This window comes from Oncorhynchus kisutch, linkage group LG17, assembly GCF_002021735.2.
Source record: "Oncorhynchus kisutch isolate 150728-3 linkage group LG17, Okis_V2, whole genome shotgun sequence".
Lineage (NCBI taxonomy): Eukaryota > Metazoa > Chordata > Actinopteri > Salmoniformes > Salmonidae > Oncorhynchus > Oncorhynchus kisutch.
Genome location: NC_034190.2, coordinates 33,921,667 through 33,942,661, shown reverse-complemented (window position 1 = coordinate 33,942,661; position 20,995 = coordinate 33,921,667). Strand labels below are relative to the sequence as shown.

The following is a 20,995-nucleotide window of genomic DNA, read 5'->3' as shown; positions in this document are numbered from 1 at the left end:
AGTAGCGCAACTCTAGAGTGGGAGCTGCCTGTTGGGAATCGTGCTGGCGGGGGAAAGCGCTGGATTAAACATGGAAGGATCTGCAGAATGCCGGGAGCCACGCACATAACACACAATCACGCGCACACCCTCCACTTCGCATTAAAATCATTTCCGTTTCGCAGGTCTATTCTTAGGCGCTAGAATACCCACTTCCTCCTTCCCAACACGCATAAAGCAGCAGTAGAATGCTGGAGAACCAGAGGCCCTCTTGAATAGCTCTCCTAAGAACGAGTCATCAATCTTCTCCATTACCCTTCTTAGAACGCCAATTAACCGTGGCTGGATCTAAGTGGAGGGAATAGAGCGCTATGCTACTAAACGGTAGGTAGCCTACCGGCTACAGCGTAGGGCCAGTAACCAGTGCCTCTGGGGTGTCATACTAAACTCTGTCGATAACAAAAATATCTTGGTGAATAAAAAATTCTAGCTAATTGGGGGACAGAATATATTGTAACGACCCTGGATTTATAAGCGCGGAAATAGACTCTGCCGCACGAGCATGCTTTTACCGCACAGTGGATAGAGCGCCATGCCTGTGTCATTACAATACGTTGAACGGTACACTAAAGACCGTGTTCTGGATGTGGGAGAAAGCATCATGGCTGTGGATTTAAAGGGGAACTCAGTAGCTCAAACAATAACTAAGCAGGCACCCCACCACTGTTTTGGTAAACAGCTGAGGGATGGGGTTGGATAAATATAACCACTTGTTTACAATTACACAAGCTTATAAGCTTTATATACACACACAAAGCTTCAAATGATTGGAGTCGGCCATTTCAGCGACACAACAGGTGTATAAAAATCGAGCATACAACCATGCAAATCGCCATAGTCAAACATTGGCAGAGGAATGGCCTTACTCAACGTGGCACCGTCATAGGATGCCACCTTTCCAACAAGTCAGTTCCTCCACTTTTTGGACAAATCTGGGTTTGGTGGATGCCAGTTGAACGCTACCTGCCCGAATGCATAGTGCCAACTGTAGTTTGGTGGAGGAGGAATAACGATCTGGGGCTGTTTTTCATGGTTCGGGCTAGACCCCTTAGTTCCAGTAAAGGGAAATCTTCACGCTACAGCATACAATGACATTCTAGATGATTCTGTGCTTCCAACTTTGTGGCAACAGTTTGGGGAAGGCCCTTTTTTCCTGTTTCAGCATGACAATGCCCCCGTGCACAAAGCGAGATCCTTTCAGAAATGCTGTCGAGATTGGTGTGGAAGAACTTGACTGGCCTGCACCGAACCCTGACCTCAACCCCATAAAACACCTTTGGGATGAATTGGAGCACCGACTGTGAGCCAGGCCTAATCGTCCAACATCAGTGCCCGACCTCACTAATGCTCGTGGCTGAATGGAAGCAAGTCCCTGCAGCAAATGTTCCAACATCTAGTGGAAAACCTTCCCAGAAGAGTGGAGGCTCTTATAACAATAAATGGGGGACCAACTTCATATTATTGCCCATGATTTTGAAATGAGATGTTCAACGAGCAGGTGTCCACATACTTATGCTCATGTAGTCTATTTCGGGTTACGACAGTTGAACTAAGCTCGCGAGGCATGTATAAGTTATATTCTTCAAGAATCACTGGGTATATATATATATATATATATCATTCATTTAATAAGTCTAAAATGGATGCAGCAATCACAGATTGACCGTTTAAAAAATATCATTTCAATTTGACATTAAAGATGTTCTTGATGGGGTAGAAAAGTATATAAAAATGATAGTGGATTTAAAAGGCCTCTAGACAGTATGGCTGAGAGCAGTGGGGCAGGACTGAGCACGCCTATCCCTTCGCAGCCTACATAAAAAGGGTTCGAGAACTGGTGGAATCTGACCATCATTTCGCAGGGAACGATGGGGACCTGAGAAGCGATGGTGCAGTGGTCTGTTTCAGAGGTGTCAGTCTTATCTTCACAAGCCAGAGAGAGAAGAGAAAGAGAGAGCAGCCGTCTCGTATCACTCCCTCTGCTTTAGTCACCGCTGTGCAGAGAGCCAAACCGAAGATGACATGTTCGGTCTCCAAGTGCTCCAACCTCCTCTCCTTGGCTCAGTGTCACTTCCCTGGTTCAACATTCTGAACCTTGTCATTGCAGTTAGCGAGCCGGCGCTATCCATTACCCACTGTCCTGGGATCAGTTCGGATTGGAAACTTTGACCCGCTTAACATCACATACCAACTGGTGACCACTTTACTGGGTGGTAGGTAGATGCTGATTCTAGATCAGCTGGAAACGCGTTGAATCCTGTTGCTGCCGTAGCCTTCTCAAAAGCTGCTGTAGCGAGGTGCGCTCGCCGAGTTCTCCCTCGTGCGCACACGTATGACGACGGGACACCCGCGAGTGTGAAACAGGCACAGCTGACGAAGACACAAGGCTTTTCTAATAAATAACAGTGCGTGACATGTGATCTTCACACATTACTGTAGGTTTTCCCTGGCAGCTGCTGCACATCGACTCGGTACTGGTACTCACTGTATAGGGCAGCAGGTAGCCTAGTGGGGCGGCAGCGTGGCCTAGTGGTTAGAGCGTTGGACTAGTAACCGAAAGGTTGCAAGTTCAAATCCCCGAGCTGGCAAGGTACAAATCTGTCGTTCTGCCCCTGAAGAAGCAGTTAACCCACTGTTCCTAGGCCGTCATTGTAAATAAGAATTTGTTCTTAACTGACTTGCCCAGTTAAATAAAGGTCAAATAAAAAATTATAGTGGTTAAGAGCGTTGGGAGAGTAAACGAAAGGTTGGAAAAGGACTCATAAATAAGCATTGTACCGTTAGTCCGCACCTGTTGTTTACAAAGCATGCGACAAATAACATTTGACTTGAACTCGCAGGTGCTGTGACAACTGACGGCAAAAAACTGTTCACACAGACACAAATGTGAGTTTCTGACGAGAAACAGAGAGAACAATTCAGGAGGTGGTGAACTGGACAGGATTTTCTCCCTGGCTGACTATCTGTCCATCTCACTGAGAGACTGGCCTGGAGAAAAGACGCTGTAGGCCATTTATCTGTCAATCTGTGTCAATCCACTCAGCCCGAGTGGCGCGGGGAAAGGTGAGAGAGGTGTCAGGTCCCAGGGTGGTCCACATAGGGCTCAATGGAAGACCCCCCTGCGGCTGTCCACAGTTCTGCCGGTCTATTAATACTGGACAGCAAGAGCCATTAGTGGCCTTGTCAATATACTGTGGGCAGGGCAAGCAGCCGGCGGGCCCAAACATAGTAGGCAATCAGGCGTTTCTGCAAGCCCTGCCCGGACACCCTCTGGTTAAGATCACAAGCCCCAAGGTAAATAACGAGCTACTAGGTCATGTGGGCGAGACACTTATTGACGAGTCGAGGAAAATCTTTTCAAGCATTCCAGTGCAATTTTATGGGCTACCGAGTACAAACAATGACATTCCACAAATAACACTACGGAAGAACGTGTTAGGCAGTTTATTTTACATTTCAGTTAGAATTTTTTGATTTATAATCTCTCTCATTTAAAAAAATTAATTAAAAAACATTTTCTAATTTGGCATGGAATTTTGACGTGCCTGGGAATGCAGACCTGCCCGTCTTCCATTCATACGTGGGGATAAAGGAACGTTTTAAATAAAGAAAAACGACATGCATAGATAGTGGCCAACAAAATCCATAACAATTCACATTCTCTCACACATTGGTCTCGTGAGGAAAAATTAGGTCCAACAGTCACTGTTAAAAGAAAAAAACGGGGAACTAATAGAATAATATGCACCAAAATAAATAAATAAATGAATGGAGTGTCAGCTAATGACATGATTTCGCATCGAGGCAGAAAAACGACATCCCATTACTATGACATGTGGGTCTACTTCAGTCGTTAATGTGCCCTGCTACATTATTTAACATTCTGCCTGTATGCCCCGCCAGAAACAATTGGTATCCTTCCACTTTGACAATTGACAACCAAAGGACTGTAGAATGTCTGAGGTACAGTAATTGTTTGTTTTCTTGTCACAATCCCAGCTTCCAAAGCCATTACTAAGATTTACATGCCAGCAGACTTGAGGTAGATTGACTTTTGTAAAATATGACTCTTAAAAAACAAAATCTTAAAAAATAAATGTAAAAGTATTTTTTTTCAGTACCGTTCCCTGAACTAAAACTAAGCCATTCGTGTCACAATCACCTGCATTAGGTCAACAAGGATAAAAGGCCTGAATGAAGAGGGATTGACAGAGTGCTGCAAAGAGGCGTAGTCAAGGCAACAGACGAGGACCTAAAGTGGACTCAGGAGGACCATAAATGTCTCGACTGCAGTCAAGAATTCTGCGGGGCAATGTAGTACCACAGGTTTGGGCTGAATAAGCCACCTTATTTAAGTCCATACATTTTTTGGGGGGGGGGGGGGGGGGGGTCTGCAGTCAACAAACATCATCCAGCCCACACTCAGCGAACCACGAATGCATCCATTTTAAGATACTGCTCGTTGTCGTCAGTATTCTTTGCATGGCGGTCTCTAGCACTTTGGGTAACTGCACTTGTCTCGATAGGATGGTTGTCGAAGCATGTGATAGAATGTAACCGAACAGACTGTCCTGTGTGTAAACAACGAGAATCATTTCATTCCTATAATAAAGCTCCACCTAATAACAGCAAGGGCCGAAGCAAAAAACACAAACATTGCCGATATACATGTTACAAACGCAATCAAATGCGCAGACGGATCGCTAGGCTGGCTGAACGTCACACATAACAGACTCTAATCATATTTAGAAATCCATCATACTTTAATAAAACACCAGAATACAAATATAATGTTGACAGGACGAACCGGAACGAAAGGTTCCAAATGAAAAACCACCCACACACACAGTCAGACGGTGACACAAAATACATTGTTATTCTAGCAGCTTGTAGTGAGGAGACACAAACATCTTGGAATATAGGAACATTTTAATATTATTCATATTCTCCAGGTCACCGTCCTGTCAATATTGTACACAACAACAACAACAAAAAAACACTGTAGAATTGACCAGAAATGATGAATATCTTGTTATACCAGCAGCTGGGCAGAACAGATGCACTAACGTAACCACATCAATTAGTAATGCATGTTGCAAGTATGTTGGATTTATTTATACTTTGTACACAAAGGGACACGGGGAATAATGCATGTGGCGAAACTGTGAATTTAAGGCTTAGTTTGGTGGTCTTGAGATTAGAGTCGGACAAGAATTGTAGGATGTCTTGACCCATTTATGCTTTTTAAAACCACCACCACCACCACCACTACCCTTACACAGGGCTGGTAATTGCATGCCAGAGACATTGCTTTTTATTCTGACATGGTCCTTAGAAGCTGGAGCACCACTTCCCACAGAGTGAAATTGGTGCTTGTTTACTTCTAAAAAAATAAAAAAACAAAAAAACAGGGGAATGGCGAATCAAAGGTTTTAAGCCTCTGTAGAGAAAGACGTTGCCTCTCTGTTCATCTTAATAACAAGATGGAGAGTGATGGAGTCACAGGAGCCCAACGAGGAACAATCTTGCCCCCCCCCCACTAATGGGAGGCATCGAACTCAAAGTGTGTGGCGGGTCAGGGAAATATAGTGGGTGTGTGAGAGAATTCTATGGGTGAAACAGACCTGCATGGGTGTGTGATTATATGCTCTCTTGTGGAAGGGAGCGAGAGAGTGTTTGCGTGGAAAAGATGGTCAGAGCAGATTGGAGAGCAAGGCCCTCGATAATATACACCTCTACATACCAGCAGGCTACAAGATGCATGCCTTGACGCACATGTAATTAAATTAAGGTAATTTGTAGTCATTGGTTATTTTCCAACCATCTCCCATGATAGTAGTCTGTGACGTTTAACATTACCCACACTGCACTTATAAATAACATCTCTTAATGAGTATTGAAGATACACCTACTTCATTAAATGGATATCTTACATCAAGATATACACAACCAACACCTCACATAAGAACACTTATTTTTCTTAATTAGAAAAAAAATATATAATAATCGGTACCCATTCGCATAAAACATCATAAGGAAAACAGTTCATTTGAACACAGTGGTGATGATCTGATAATGTGATAGGAATCTGTGATTAGAGGTCGACCGATTAATCGGCATGGCCGATTTCAAGTTCATAACAAAATCGGTAATCAGCCTTTTTTGGACGCCGATTATGGACGATTACATTGCAATCCACGAGGAGACTGCGTGGCAGGCTGACCACCTGTTACGCGAGGGCAGCGTCAAAAGGACCTTGTGGCTGCAAGGAGTCAAGGTAAGTTGCTAGCTAGCATTAAACTTATCTTATAAAAAAAACTATCAATCTTCACATAATCACTAGTTAACTACACATGGTTGATGATATTACTAGGTTAACTAGCTTGTCCTGCGTTGCATATAATCAATGCGGTTTCTTAATTTATTATCGAATCACAGCCGACTTTAAATTTCGCCAAACGGGTGATGATTTAACAAAAGCGCATTTGCGCAAAATGTATCTAGCCATAAACATCAATGCCTTTCTTAAAATCAATACACAGAAGTATATATTTCTTCCTAACAAAGACCGTAATTAATTTGCCAGAATTTGACATAATTATGACATAACATCAAAGGTTATGCAATGTAACAGAAATATTTTGACTTAGGGTTGCCACCCATTCAATAAAATACAGAACGGTTCCGTATTTCACTGAAAGAAAAATTTTGTTTTCGAAATGATAGTTTCCAGATTTGACCATGTTAATGACCTAAGGCTCGTATTTCTGTGTTTATTATATTACGTCTATGATTTATTATTTAATAGAGCAGTCTGACTGAGGGGTGGTAGGCAGCAGCAGGCTCGTAAGCATTCATTCAAACAGCACTTTACTGCGTTTGCCAGCAGCTCTTAGCAATGCTTGAGGCACAGCGCTGTTTATGACTTCCAACCTATCAACTCCTGAGATTAGGCTGGCAATACCAAAGTGCCTATATGAACATCCAATAGACAAAGGAATCTGAAATACAAATGGTATAGACAGAAATAGTTGATGCATCATAATTCCTATAATAACTACAACCTAAAACTTCTTAACTGGGAATATTGAACCACCAGCTTTCATATGTTCTCATGTTCTGAGGAAGGAACTTAAATGTTAGCTTTTTTACATGGAACATATTGCAGTTCTACTTTCTTCTCCATCACTGTTTTTTGCATTATTTAAACCAAATTGAACATGTTTCATTATTTATTTGAGACTAAATAGATTCTACTGATGTATTATATTAAGTAAAAACAAAAGTGTTCATTGTTCATTCAGTATTGTTGGAATTGGCATTATTACACATATATATTTATATATATATTTATTTTTAATTATATATTTTTTTAAATCAATAAAATAACTAATTTAATAGTTTGTTTTTTTAAATGTTTTTTTATTTAAAAGATAAGAAATCGGTATTGGCTTTTTTTTGGTCCTCCAATAATTCGGTATCGCCGTTGAAAAATCATAATCAGTCGACCTCTATCTGTGATAAGAAAAAGCAAAGGAGGGGGAATGGGGCACAATATTTACAGAGCAACGGCCCGGACGCCAATACCCAATCAAGTTTCCATCTGGCCGGGGGTGGCACAGGAGACCACTCCAAAGGCCCTTTGAGCCAGTCCGGCTTCATCCTGGCTCCGTCAGTGTAATATTCATGTCCACGCGGGTCCCCGTGCTAAGCAGTTTCCTATCACCGTCCTCCAACCCCTTCATCAGTGAGGTTACTGTGCATGAAATGACTGATGAATGACTCAGAGATAGGCCTAGCCATCCATATGTATGACATTATGCAAAACAACTCCCTCATAACATTGGGCTATTGCGCGGTGAATCAGCATGTGGGATATACACAACTCGAATCTGTACAATCACGCTACATACACCCTTGCACAATACACACACACACACACACACACACTAGGCCGCTACGTTAAAGTGAACTGCGGCAATCTGACAGTGGAACATACTGCGGGTGGGGTTAGCCCCTTAACCTCGTTCCAAGTCTGGCAGCGATTCAAATTCGGTCAACTCAGAACTCGAAAAACACATATGCCGGCCAGGCTTAGAACTAATGGGCCTCGCACATGGTCAGAAACATCCCCACACACAGTCACAGGCATATTTTGTGTGTTACTGCTCCCCTTAGAAGGCCCGGCAGAGATTTGTCCATTAACATACAGCAAAGAAAACGACTCAGCATTTCGCCCTGCTAAAATAATAATAATACTGTATTTTGAAGTAGATGAATCGATCGTTGACGGTCGACAACAAGGCAGACGGTCGACCTCATAACTCCTACTGTGTTCGGGAGTGAAGCTTCGCAATTTCAGCTGTATGTGCGGCTTGTCTTATTATTAATGCTTGGGCTTATCAGCATTAAAAATCGCAAAAGCGCTCAATACCAGCCAGAAATCAGCCTCTCTCGCTCTATACCTCTACATAAGATAATGCGCAACACTTTTATGCTTCTTCTACTCCTGAATTAAAACATGTGGGCTAGGAACAGTTTGTTCTGGTATAAAAATTATTTAAAAAACGAGGGAAATATTCCGCCTCCGGTCCCTCGAGCATCAGCGGCGAAACATTTCTTTACCATTAAATAGACGGCACGTTTATTGACTTGCCGGTGAAATGGAGTCCGCTTCCTTTTTGTTTTTTAATTGGTCAAACTGACAGGCAGAGCAGGAGGTTCAGTTAGAGCCGGGTGTGCATGTCGATCTGTCTCATGCTATCGCTAGGCAGACTAGACGTGGCTCCGATCATTACAGGAGCTGGCTGGTCCCTCAGCGTGGAAGGCCAGTACAGCCTGGCACGGGGCCCAATACCCTGGGATGGTGCCAGCTGACCCCGCTGCCCTTCGCTTCAGCAGTGACGTTCCACCAACAGACAGTTGGGAAAAACAAACAGATCTGGTCGCACCATTTCTCTCATCCAAACCCCAGCTCCAGCTCGGTCTACCACGTCGCTGGCCTCCCATATGTAAAAGAAAATAATGAAGAGAGAAAAAAAAGAAAAGAAGGAAATGGAAGTTGGAAACTAAGTTGGTGGGACTAACTCTGCCTAAGTCATTATATATGAGTCATTAACACCAAATGTGGTTTCAACAAGGCCTGAAGGCCCAAACATCTTGATAATACAAAATACCATTTTTACGTAACACTGTGCTATGGAACGCCTGTGATGATGCACACGAAGACAACAAGTTACAGCTCGGTTCCTCGTCCTCCGCACGGCGGTCCGCTGGAGGACGTCTTCAAGCAGTAGCCGTGGTGATAGAACGAGTGTGACCATCTAGGAATGAGTCTAAAAGTTGTACCACGAAGGAGACATTGAACGGTACGTTTCCTTACAGAGAAAAAGTCTTTAGTGTTTGCAGTCCTGTGGATTAGTGGGCTACTAAACGCAGTCACATGGTCACTCTTCACGTTTCACTTGCTAAGATGAAATGGAGCAGTAAGCAGCATTGAAGATGAGTTACATTGTTACTATTTATTTTGGAACACTGACTGACTTATCGAGATGCCGAGTCATTGACCAGCGCACTCAAGTCATCACTCCGCTTCTTCCTCAGTTACAGTTCAGTCTCAACACCTTCTTTTGTTTCTGTAGTTATTTTTTATGTGTAAAATTACCATAAGCGTAGCATGTCTATTTAGTATGCAGGGGGATGGGTGGTTGTTGGTGGACTCTCCACCCTGTCCTCAGCTCTCCCTCCTGGCCCCTGTTGGTTGACCGCCCCTCTCTAGACGTAGATGGCAGTCCGGGAGATGACCGACCCGTCCCGCTGTGACTCCATGTCGTCGTCGAGGTACATGCTGACCCCTCCCATCTCTTCGTTGTGCCGGTGGATGTGATAGGCTGGAACCATGCCCACGCTAAAGCTGTCGTAGCGCTCCTCTTCCTCCTCCAGGCTGTCGTCGAGGGCGTCAAATTTCCTGCGCTCCGCCTCGTCCATCTCGCTGCTCAGCAGGATGTCGTGGGCGGTGGGTGTGGAGCCTGGCGGGCCGTGGAAGTCGTTGACATTCTCCGCCAGCGCTCCGGGGTCGCTCTCGCGGTACGTATAGATGGGCCCGTTGATGTTGGCCCCCGTGCCTTCGTTCTTGTTGCCAGCTCCGCCGAAGAGGCGGGCTTTGTTCCCGTAGGCGCCAGGCTCTCCATTGCCGGGGTAACCGCGCCGTTGCCGGCGACTGCGGGTCACCAGGACAGCAATCAGCGAGCTGACCAGCAGTAGGGCCAGCAGGCTGCCGATGATAGCCCCCGCCACCACGCCCGCGTTGGACGGGTCCACTATGGCCTCTGAAAAGGGGGGAGGAGAGGAGCAAAAGGTAGAGGGAGAGACAAAAAAAATGGGGGGAGGAAAGAGGGGGTTGGTCGGTTTTTAAATGGGCCTCTTTCCGTAGGAGTAGTGTTGTTGTTCTGGTGCTCTCCTGGTGAGATGCGGTCAGTGAGGTGGTGTCTCGATTAGTGTTGTAGCGATTTGACTGGGATTGATTCCTCCCCTTTAGTTGCAGTTTTTGAAGCCCCCCGTTGCCCATTTCTACGGTCCTAGTACCGTTGGTGTGAGCCAAGTTTGAGCCGGTCCACTCTTGTTTCGGTAGAGAAACAAAAATGAGGAACACATTTTGTGACCCACGATGTGACGAATCCCTCGTCTGAGATAATGACCGAGGCGTACATCGGGCACAACAACGCAGAGACGAGAGACAGGGAAAGAGACAGGAAAAGGGAAGTGAAAGGGGACTATAGAAGTGGAAATGACTAGCACACTGTGGTCATGCATGATGGAACTGAAAAATGGAAGACGTCGACATACTGCTCTGCCCCCCCCCCCTCGCACCTAATCGGTCAGTTAGTTTAACCCCGGGCTTTGAGCGCTCCCCCACTGTAAACCAGAAACCAGTGTAAACGAAGCAACTCAACTCAGAGTCACACGAGACTATAAGAGGCAAAAACCCACCTGCAGTTTGATCCATTCCAAAAACCAGACCCCATACAGGGCAGCTTGGAATGCACTGCCAAGACAGAGGGCTAGGGAGATGCAAGGCCCTGATGTCCATATCTAAATCTGGGTATAGGGAGGTGAAAACATCAAAGCCACAGCACAGGGAGAAACAGGACAGGGGTAGTTGGGAGTCAGGACTAAATTAACCAGAAAGGGGTAATAAATGTCAAAAATGATCACAGCGAGCTTATATCACCGCCTATATTACTGTCACTCATAGAGATTAGGGGGAAGGAGCACAACAGCCGACCTGAACCATATTTTCCTGTTTCAGCGAATCACAATTTAGCGAACAGGAAAAAGGCAGGGGAAATAAAACGGACCTGGAATGGATGTTGAAAATAATGAGGAGTACGATTTCAGGTTCTTGCTGTACAGTACAGGTAAAGTACCCATATGTACAGAACTGTAAATATCCAATAATATTTATAAGGTTGACGCACTCAAGGCACTTAACGTGTCGAGAGGGAATGTACAGAGTTGGGCTGCCAGTGCTGTACAGTGTGAACTCTATCAATTGAGGTAAGAGCACCTTCTCAACCTCTGCATGCACGTTCACCTCAAATCTTCCACCCAGTCTCCCCCTCCCCTGAAAAGCTCCAGTGTTTCCATGACAATCTCAATCATTTCAATTTCAAGTAGTCTAGTCTGAAGCGACCGGGGCGTTTCTTCAAATCACCCCAATTCCCTCCCTCTCTTTCCGTGTTGGAAGCCGATAAAAACGAGCACACACACACACAGTCTTTTTTTTTTACTCCGCAGTTTTCCTCAGTTCTCTACAGCCCATTTAATCCCCCTCTCTCTCCGGAGACGTGGAAGTTTCTAAACAATTTATTTCGGAGAATGCCGGGCAGATGTGCTTAAACTAACACACAGAGCTTTCCCTCACACACACGCACACACACACACACAGAATTTAATTGCGGTGCTCGTTCTTCCCACTAGAGGTGAGAAACGCTAGGAGGCATCCCCCCCACCTCACCCCGGTGACATCCCCCACCCTTAAGTCAATCTGCTTCCTCATTCACCAACGCCTTCTTCCCAGCTGCAGTCTCTACGCGGCAGTAACACCGTATTCACACAGTCGGCAAAGCACTCTTAAGTGGCCTTGCTGGCTGCTGTGAGGATGTGTCGACAGCACACAACAAGGCGGGGGTGGACTAGCGTAGCGCCGAGGGCGCCCCTCCCAGTCTGACACGCCACCACAACAACGTAAGCTAGGAGTTAATGAAAAGAAACGACTGCATTGCATGATCGTAAAATAAAAATACATCCTGGAAAGCAGATGGGTGAATCTGGATCGGGTATTGATTTTCCAGTGTTGGTGTCTGGCGGTACGTGGCTAGATGTAAACACACCGCATTTCATAGCTGCAAAGGATAAGCATCTTGTTAACGGCTATACTCTGCATACTGGATAACATAAACGTTGAGAGGTCCATCAACAAATATTATTGGGTTACCGTCTAAACACATCTGATGTTTAGCTTACGGCACATCATTTAGACGCCAATGTTACAGTACACGAGGCACACAATTTACACATTTGTCAGCACCTGTTTGTCTTAAGACTCAATAAATACATAACATGAATTTCTATTCTTAGATAAAGGACTCGGATTCTCAATCAGTTCTGCAACTACTGTACCAAGACTGCATTATACACAGGCATGCATTTCGAGACCAATTCTAAGTTGGACAAATCCTGCTGCGATGATTGAATCCAGGACCTTGGCTGTTGATTGAGCTCAACAAACCGACACACGGTGAATAGCAATGCTGCAATTGGCCTCAAAATGAGTTATTCTGTGTTTCCATGAGTCATTCACGAGGGGAAGCTGAAGGGACAGAGAACAGGAAAGAGCGAGAGAAAATGAAGTGTGTGTGGTTCCAGGTTCATTCTTCCAGTACAGAGTGAGGAGGCCAAAAGCTAGGGTCGAGGGGTCGTTGGGGGAAGCAATCCCAGTACTCGTCCTGAAGGATTTAGGGCACTGGGTCTTGCGTTGACTACCCATTGATTAATGATGGGGGATTATTGAGACAGATAGTCATCTGATGTGCCATAAGAGCTCACCCTCTGGCTAATTGAAAAAGGTAGCTTCATGACCCTGGAGGATTACACAGCTATGCTCCTGCCGGAGGTTATGCAGATAGTGCAGCCTGTTTCTGCTGGGCCAGGCCAGGGGGCAGTTTCATTTACAAGCCTGGGGGGGGACAAAAAATGAAGAAAATGACAAAGCACAAAATGGCAGGGTGTGAGCGGTTAATGCAACGGCAAAGCATTCGGGCTTAGACTTTATCATTCGAATTGAAATGCAGCCGCTCGCAGGCAAGGCAATCATTGCCCTCTGCTTGGGTCTGTTAGACGTCTGGCAGTGGAATGACAAATCAGGCATATCATTCTGTCGCTCGTTGACGTCAAACGGCTGAGGCAGAGCGTGATTGGATTTGGAGCGGGGGGGGGGGGTGTCTCTCCTGAGAAAGTCTGGCTGCTACCTCCGGTAGGGTTGGTGGAGAACCTGAACACCAGAGTAAAATTGAAAATGTGGCCCAAGTTCAGTGAAGGAAGCACAAGGTGGTTGCTGACATTTGAATGAAAGACAAACAAAGTCTTCCTGACTAGTAAGTCATGAACCACCCATTTCCCATCAGAAATATTTAGGAGATATAAGGTGCATTCAGACCCCTCGACCTTTTCCACATTTTGATACATTTACAGCCTTATTCTAAAAATTGATTAAATTAAATGTTTTTTCATCATCAATCTACACAATACCCCATAATGACAAACAGCTTTTTAGAAATGTCAAATTTATAAGTAAATAAAAAAAAGAAATACCTTATTTACATCAGTATTCAGACCCTTTGCTATGAGACTCGAAATTGAGCTCAGGTGCAACCTGTTTCCATTGATCATCCTTGAGATGTTTCTACAATTTGATTGGAGTCCACCTGTGGTAAATTCAATTGAGTGGACATGATTTGGAAAGGCACACACCTGTCTATAAGGTCCCACAGTTGACGATGCATGTCAAAGCAAAAACCAAGCCATGAGGTCGAAGGAATTGTCCTAGAGCTCTGAGACAGGATTGTGTCGAGGCACAGATCTGGGGAAGGGTACCACAAACTTTCTGCAGCATTGAAGCTCCCCAAGAACACAGTGTCCTCCATCATTCTTATTTTTTTATTTTATTTTACCTTTATTTTTACCAGGCAAGTCAGTTAAGAACAAATTCTTATTTTCAATGACGGCCTAGGAACAGTGGGTTAACTGCCTGTTCAGGGGCAGAACGACAGATTTGTACCTTGTCAGCTCGGGGATTCGAACTTGCAACCTTTCGGTTACTAGTCCGAACCTCTAACCACTAGGCTACCCTGCCGCCCTACTTAAATGGAAGAAGTTTGGAATCACCAAGACTCTTCCTAGAGCTTGCTGCCCGGCTAAACTGAGCAAATCGGAGAGAAGAGCTTTGGTCAGGGAGGTGACCAAGAACTCGATGGTCTCTGACAGAGTTCCTCTGTGGAGATGGGAGAACCTTCCAGAAAGACAACCACCTCTGTAGCACTCTACCAATTAGGCCTTTATGGTAGAGTGGCCAGACAGGAAGCCACTCCTCAGTAAAAGGCACATGACAGCCCGCTTGGAATTTACAAAAGGCACCTAAAGGACAACGACCATGAGAAACAAGTTTCTCTGGTCTGATGATACCAAGATTGAACTCTTTGGCCTGAATGCCAAGCGTCCCGTCTGGAGGAAACCTGGCACCATCCCTACGAAGAATGGGAGAAACTCCCCAAATACAGGGTTTAAATGGACCAACCTTGGACATCAGCATTCCACCAGACTGGGTTAGCATGCAGAGCTTAAAGGGTTAGTATGACATTTTGGCAACTAAGCCTTTTTTCTACTTACTCAGAGTCATATGAACTTAATGAGCATGTTCTGGTAGACTTCCAGTTATTGCGCTAATGCTAATTAGAGACATAAAAATGTAATCCATGAGTTCATCTGACTCTGGGTAGGTAGAAAAAAGGCTTAGTTTCCAAAATGTCATACTATCCCTTTAAGCTCTGCATGCTAACCCAATCGGGTGGTGCTAATGTCCAAGGTTTGTCAATTTTGCTAGTTCTTTGGGGTTAGTTCTTTGTAACACGCCTCTTCAGGCCACGGGCAAGGTTACTGAGTCACATTGGACTAGCACTGCAAACTACCTCCAGTACATCTAGTATCATTGGAGGCAAATGGGCAGATGTTCATGGTAGATATTCTCTAACTTATTTATTTGTACCTTCCCGCCAGGCTCTCCATTGGGCAGGCTTAGCCTCTTTCTGAGCACCACGGGACAGTCTCTGATAAACCACCATGGCCAGGTGCCTGCCTCTCTCCTTATCTCCCTCACAGAGATGAAACCTCACGGTCTGGCAGTTCTCACTACAACCCCCTTAACATGGCCTAAATCGGCTCAATGGAGATGGATTAATCAAGATGTGACAATCAATTAAAGGAGGAACTTCCAGTGGCCTGCAGCCATTCCAGCCCTGAGGACAAAACCAGAACTAAGGCTACAATACTAGCACCGGGTTTATGTCAGCAGCCATTCAGTGCCAGCATTTCTCTCTAAGCTAGATTAGTTTATTATTCTTTCCCTGTGGAGGAAAGTCTGTGTAAGCCCAGAGGATGGCTTGCCTAAGGCAGTAGAGGAAGTAATGTGTGTGTGTGTGTACGCGCTGGTCACTTCAGAAGTGTTACAGTGCAGAGTGAAAATGGACAGAGCCAGCTGGACAGCCCACAAGGGGAGGGGGGGTCAAGGGAGACAAGGGGTCGCGAACCCCCGCCAGGCCTTTGAAAGTCTAGCAGGAGTCATCTAAGAGTTCTATGGAATGTTCTGTTATTGTTTTTCCCCCCTCTCTGCCGCTCTCTCTACGAGGACAGATCCAGCTGACACCTCGTCGACACTAACACGCCATCTCTGGCACGTGCCCACTGAGCAAGTGTCAAGCGAGAGACCGGCGCATTTTCCTCTCCTGTCAGCAGAACTTAGTTCTGTATTTTACTCAGAGGTTGTGGGTCACGTGAACGAGCACTCCTCTTTAAAACCTAGAGGAGAAACGTCATATTCTACTTTGTGCTCGGCACCTCCGTCAACCCTCGCTACAATCACAACCTCAAAAGGGGTGTTACGAAAGCCACCCCCAGACAAATAGAGCTTGGCGCTTTCATCTGAAGTTAAAGGGAACAGAGAGTGCTTTTAAAATGGTTTCAGGAGTGAAAATTAAGGGAGCCGATTGCGTTTGTGCTACAATTGGTTTCATTTAGAAGAAGAAGAAACAAATGTCTGGCACCATCGCTTGGGATGAAACTGGAGGTTGGACCAGATTCTCTCAAGTACTTGCAAAGACGTGGTGCTGGTGGGAGTGCCAGCCAGCCCTAATACAGTGGTCACAAGGCAACGCTGCTAGCCAGAGCTCACTTCTTCCCCACCTCCCACACGTTTCAGTGCCTACAAAGCACCTTGGAGAACAAAGGGAGACAATTCAAAATCTCTGAAAGGATTCCCACGGATTCTAAATGTAGCTTTCACAGCGTCTTTGGTGAGAACAAGTGCTACCTGCACTGGCTCCAATGATCCAAAAGGCAGCACCCGTTTTGACCAGGCAGAATCCAAATGTGACAAAGCACAACTGACATTTTGCAAACCATAACTGACGCTAGCCAATGTAAGGCTGTTTTTGTGTTCATTGGATCAATGTGTGAAAGCAAGAGAGGAGAAACCGCAGCATATATGAATACAGGAGAAATCTGTTTAAAGTGCATGCAGAGGAAGAGCGGACTCTTATTTTGAAGGGAAAGGGGGGGGGGGGGGGGGGGGGGGAGAGATCCAGACCTACACTAAGGATGTTAGTGGGGAGAAAAGAAAACCCGGCAAACTGGCTCACACCAACCGATTTCCCGCATGAATAGAAGAACCCTTCCAAGAACCCCTAAAAGCCAAACCTTCACCCCCTTTAACCTACCCAGCAGACGACAGAGTTAGCTGTGAGAGAGCGTTGGTCTCTCTGACAGTGTAAATGATGGAAAAAGACCCCTGTGTAGCTCTGATCCCTGTGTGTGTGTGTGTGTGTGTGTGTGTCCACATAATGTCCACACCTGTGTTCGCTCGTGGGCTGGAATGTGTGCATCAGTGTGTGTACATAAGACAAAGTAAGAGTACGCAGGCGGCAGTCACGTGCTCAGTGGGCTTGACTCACCGATGACCGCCGTGGTGACCTGGTGCTTGCTCACTCCCAGCCGGTTCTTCACCTCGCAGACAAAGGTGGTGTTCACAGCCTCGTCCACCTTCCGCACGATCAGCTTGTTGTCGGCGATCTGTACCGTGTCAGGCATCCGACCGGACATGCTGTGTGTGTTTGTGTGTGTGGGGGGGGAGCAGATATGAGAGAAGGAGGGAAGACAGAGATTAACGACTTGGAAGAAGCACAGCCTGGTGACGAGTTCCTATCTGGTTCCATATTCAAGACCTCAAATGGAGGAGCAGGCTGTAACAGTCTATCCGCCGTCTGTCTATCACCACCAGACGAAATTAAGACCATGTGGATAATCAACAAGAGAAAAACAAATTAAATATGTTTTTCTTTTCCGTATAACCGATGCAGAGATACTTGTGTCCCCCATTAAGAGATGAAGGCAAGCTGCTGGGACCCAGAGGACGGGCAATATTGGTGCTCGAGCAGATCAGATTGGAATTGCTAATTGATTGTTTTTGGATGACTGACTCCCTTCTGTTGTCTGGGATAGATCGGGGAGACGCTGTCTAAAGTCGTTCTCCCATCTCAGGGTAAATTAAGACCAAAACGGGTAGGGATATTCCTAAAGTCTGGGATAGTCATGAGATGGGTAATCACTGAGTCAGGGACTGCAATGGGAGGGATACTCCAAATGCCTGGGACTGTCATGGCTACTCCAATCCAAAAGCCTGGGACTGTCATGGCTACTCCAATCCAAAAGCCTGGGACTGCAATTGGGGGTACTCCAAAGATCAGGGGCCAGCTATGGGAAGATTAACTCACGCTGTCCAAGTGACGTTGGTGGGGGCAGGGTTGCCAGTGGCCTTGCAGGTCAGGACAGCGTCGGTCCGGCCAATGTACCAGTTGTTATCATAGCCCACTATGGACACAGTCGGGGGATCTGAGAAAGAAGGGGAAAGGAACAGAGGGAGTAGAGAGAGAGAGAGAGAGAGAGGGGAGGTGTTACTGTGAATTGGAGCGACCAAGTGAACACTGATTGCCTACTGGGGTGCAGGAGTGGGAGAAGCTTCAACACAGAGGTTTTCACAGCGAGACTTGTCCTACAAAGCATCACTGAAACTGAAACCTACCGCCGGAGGATTGCAGAGATATGACGATGAGTCACGCCAGGTAAAAACAAACACAGGGAAGTCCCAAAATGCTTCAGAAATGGAGGTGGTGAACCACGCTTGTTGAATGAGTAACCCAACCTTGTCTGAGACCTAATGTAAATATTCTGTGCCTCCCCCCCACTTGGTTGAATAAGACGGTTATTCAAACATTTGTTATTCGAGTAATGCCTAGGCCTCGGTTCAGAGGGTTAACAATCTTGTGGTCTGGGTTCGAAACACTTACACTCAACGGACAGCTTCATGGGGAAGGTCTGCGGCTTGTCCTGAGTGCGCTGGCTGATCATGCAGGTGACCTCCTTGCCGTTGTCCTCAGGCGTGGGCACCAGTAGGTACACGCTCCTCACCGTCACTGTGCCGTCCAGACCTTTTTTGGAGGTGGTGTTATCGGTGCCACCGACTTCTCCCATCCACTTGATGGTGGCTGCTGGCTTGCCGTCAGCCGCCTCACACTGGGCCACGACCACTGGTTTGCCGCTTGTGCTGGCTTGGACGACAACGGGGGATGCAGAGTTCTTGGGTTTCGCTGAAAGAGAGACGGTAAGCGAATGCATGAGTGAGTTTGTTGTTGTGCATATACAGGAAGTGTGGTCCCTCCTAGAGTCTAATAAAAAGACAACAGTGCAAGAGAAAGGCAGCAGAGATTCAGCTGGCGAGGGGGAAAAGTGAGGCCATCGATGCGGCGGCTTAACAAGGTGGGCGCTTCGGAGCGGATGCGTTTCGTGACGCCGCATTCATTTGAGGACACCATTAGTCATCGCACCGGAGCCCACTCTTCGCCGAGAGCAATTAAGGCGCAGACTGAAAGAAAACAAAAACACCAGCTGCTCACCAAGTATGACCAGATTGGTGGTGCCTTGCTCATTGCCGCTGGGGTAAGTGGCGTACTCGCAGGTGTAACGCCCGGCGTCGGCCATCTTGAGGCTGCTGATGGTAATGGAGGGGTTTGTCAAGGTGCCTTGGATGAAGCGGACACGCCCGTTGAAGGGCGATTCGGGGAAGCTCTCGCCGTATATGGGGTGAAAGACGGCAATGTTGTCCCTCTGGCCCTCCGTGGGCTCCCATATCCACGACACCTGCGTCCAAGAATGACAAGGAATTAAGAGGGTTGCAGGATGGCAGGCTATGCACATACAGTCTATGCACATACAGTCTATGCACATGTCCAGTCGATTTCATGAAATAGCATGAAGAACACCCACACTGACAGTATTTCAATGCAGCAACGTTCGACCACAACGGTTGCTACATTAAAACTCTAGAGAACATCGCTACAGTACTGTCCTTCCTTTTCAAATAAATCAGAGGGCAATATTTAATGGTTCCCTGCGTCAAGGCCGACATGCACCGCAGGCTCTCTCCTCGTGTGTTATCTGGCTACCTGTGTGAGCTTGGTGTTTCCTCCGTCGACAAACTGACAGCGCAGGTCGACCGACTCGGCGGGGTACGCCTCCACCTCTGGTACCACCCTCACCCGCTGACACGAAGCAGCTGTGGATGGAGAGAGAAAGAGTGAGTGAGTGAAACACATATCAGCCTCTCCAGTTTCTGCCTGTGGCTCACGCGTACAGAACCCACCCTCTTATAACCCATACTAATGCTGAGTGTAGTGATTGAGAAGTGCTCTGCCATTTGAACCAGAATTCTCCCCTGCAGGGAGACAATGGGGGCCAGGGGCTGTCAAAAGCAGCAATCAGCCATTCTTCACAACCCCTCCTCCTCAAAACGACATATTAAAATCACTGGGATCAAAATAGACCTAGATCTAGTTTCAGGACATTATGCAGTGTGTAAAGCTCTCTCGGACTCAGGTATAACTACCAAACGGGCCATAATGCTGAAAGAGAAATAACCACTTATCACTACAGACTGAGCCTATTATTTACAAGTATCGAAATGGAAGGCTCAGATTCACCCCTTACATCCTGATAATGGCAGTCTATGATTTCCAGTAAACCGATTTCCTTGTATGCCAGCGTTTTAGATAAACGAGATATGACTATAGTGGAACTTAAAAGGTGCATTCAGAGGTGACGCTGCATGCAGGAAGTAAACACAAAGCGGATCAATTTCCCCAACAACTAAGAGCGTTGAAGCGCGAAGATCAACTTCTCCGCCGTTTTGGTCCCGTAGTAGCGTAAAGCGCCCCCGTGCACATGCGCGGACACACCGTGTGACTGTGTGAGAGCAAAGTCTTTGCATCTCTCTCATTTCAATATCTGCGGTGAGGTTTGTTGCGACGTCATCTCGCCGAGTGTGCCTTTAACCGTGCTCCGCAGTGCTGTGCATGAAAGATCCGAGGAGCACAGCCTTGAACCGGTGCCTACTGTAAGCTAAATTGACATGAATAAAAGGCGACAGATTAAGATCTCGTACGTCTTTCGTTCAAAGCACTTCAATGTGAGCTTTGAGCTGGCATGCACGGAAGGAGGAGTTCCTTTGAAAAAACAATGACTTCCAGCGTCAACAGAAAACAGGTATTAGATCCGAGTGAGCGCACCGTCGAGA

The 20,995-nt window shown here is 46.2% G+C and overlaps 1 protein-coding gene across 2 annotated transcripts in view; it reads right to left on the bottom strand.

The window, feature by feature from the left end:
• LOC109907539 (poliovirus receptor homolog) overlaps positions 1–20,995 on the bottom strand; it is an 82,362-nt gene that overhangs the window by 31,360 nt on the left and 30,007 nt on the right. The window contains exons 2-7 of one of the 2 annotated variants that reach the window (XM_020505562.2): positions 19,869–19,978; positions 19,320–19,563; positions 18,714–19,013; positions 18,141–18,258; positions 17,322–17,470; positions 4,954–10,367 (exon numbers count right to left, since the gene is read on the bottom strand). In XM_020505562.2, the coding sequence (XP_020361151.1) occupies positions 9,814–10,367; positions 17,322–17,470; positions 18,141–18,258; positions 18,714–19,013; positions 19,320–19,563; positions 19,869–19,978 (1,475 nt within the window). In that variant the 3' untranslated portion in view covers positions 4,954–9,813. Of the gene's footprint in view, positions 1–4,953; positions 10,368–17,321; positions 17,471–18,140; positions 18,259–18,713; positions 19,014–19,319; positions 19,564–19,868; positions 19,979–20,995 lie in introns of those variants that run through there. The other variant, XM_020505563.2, reaches the window with a different exon arrangement.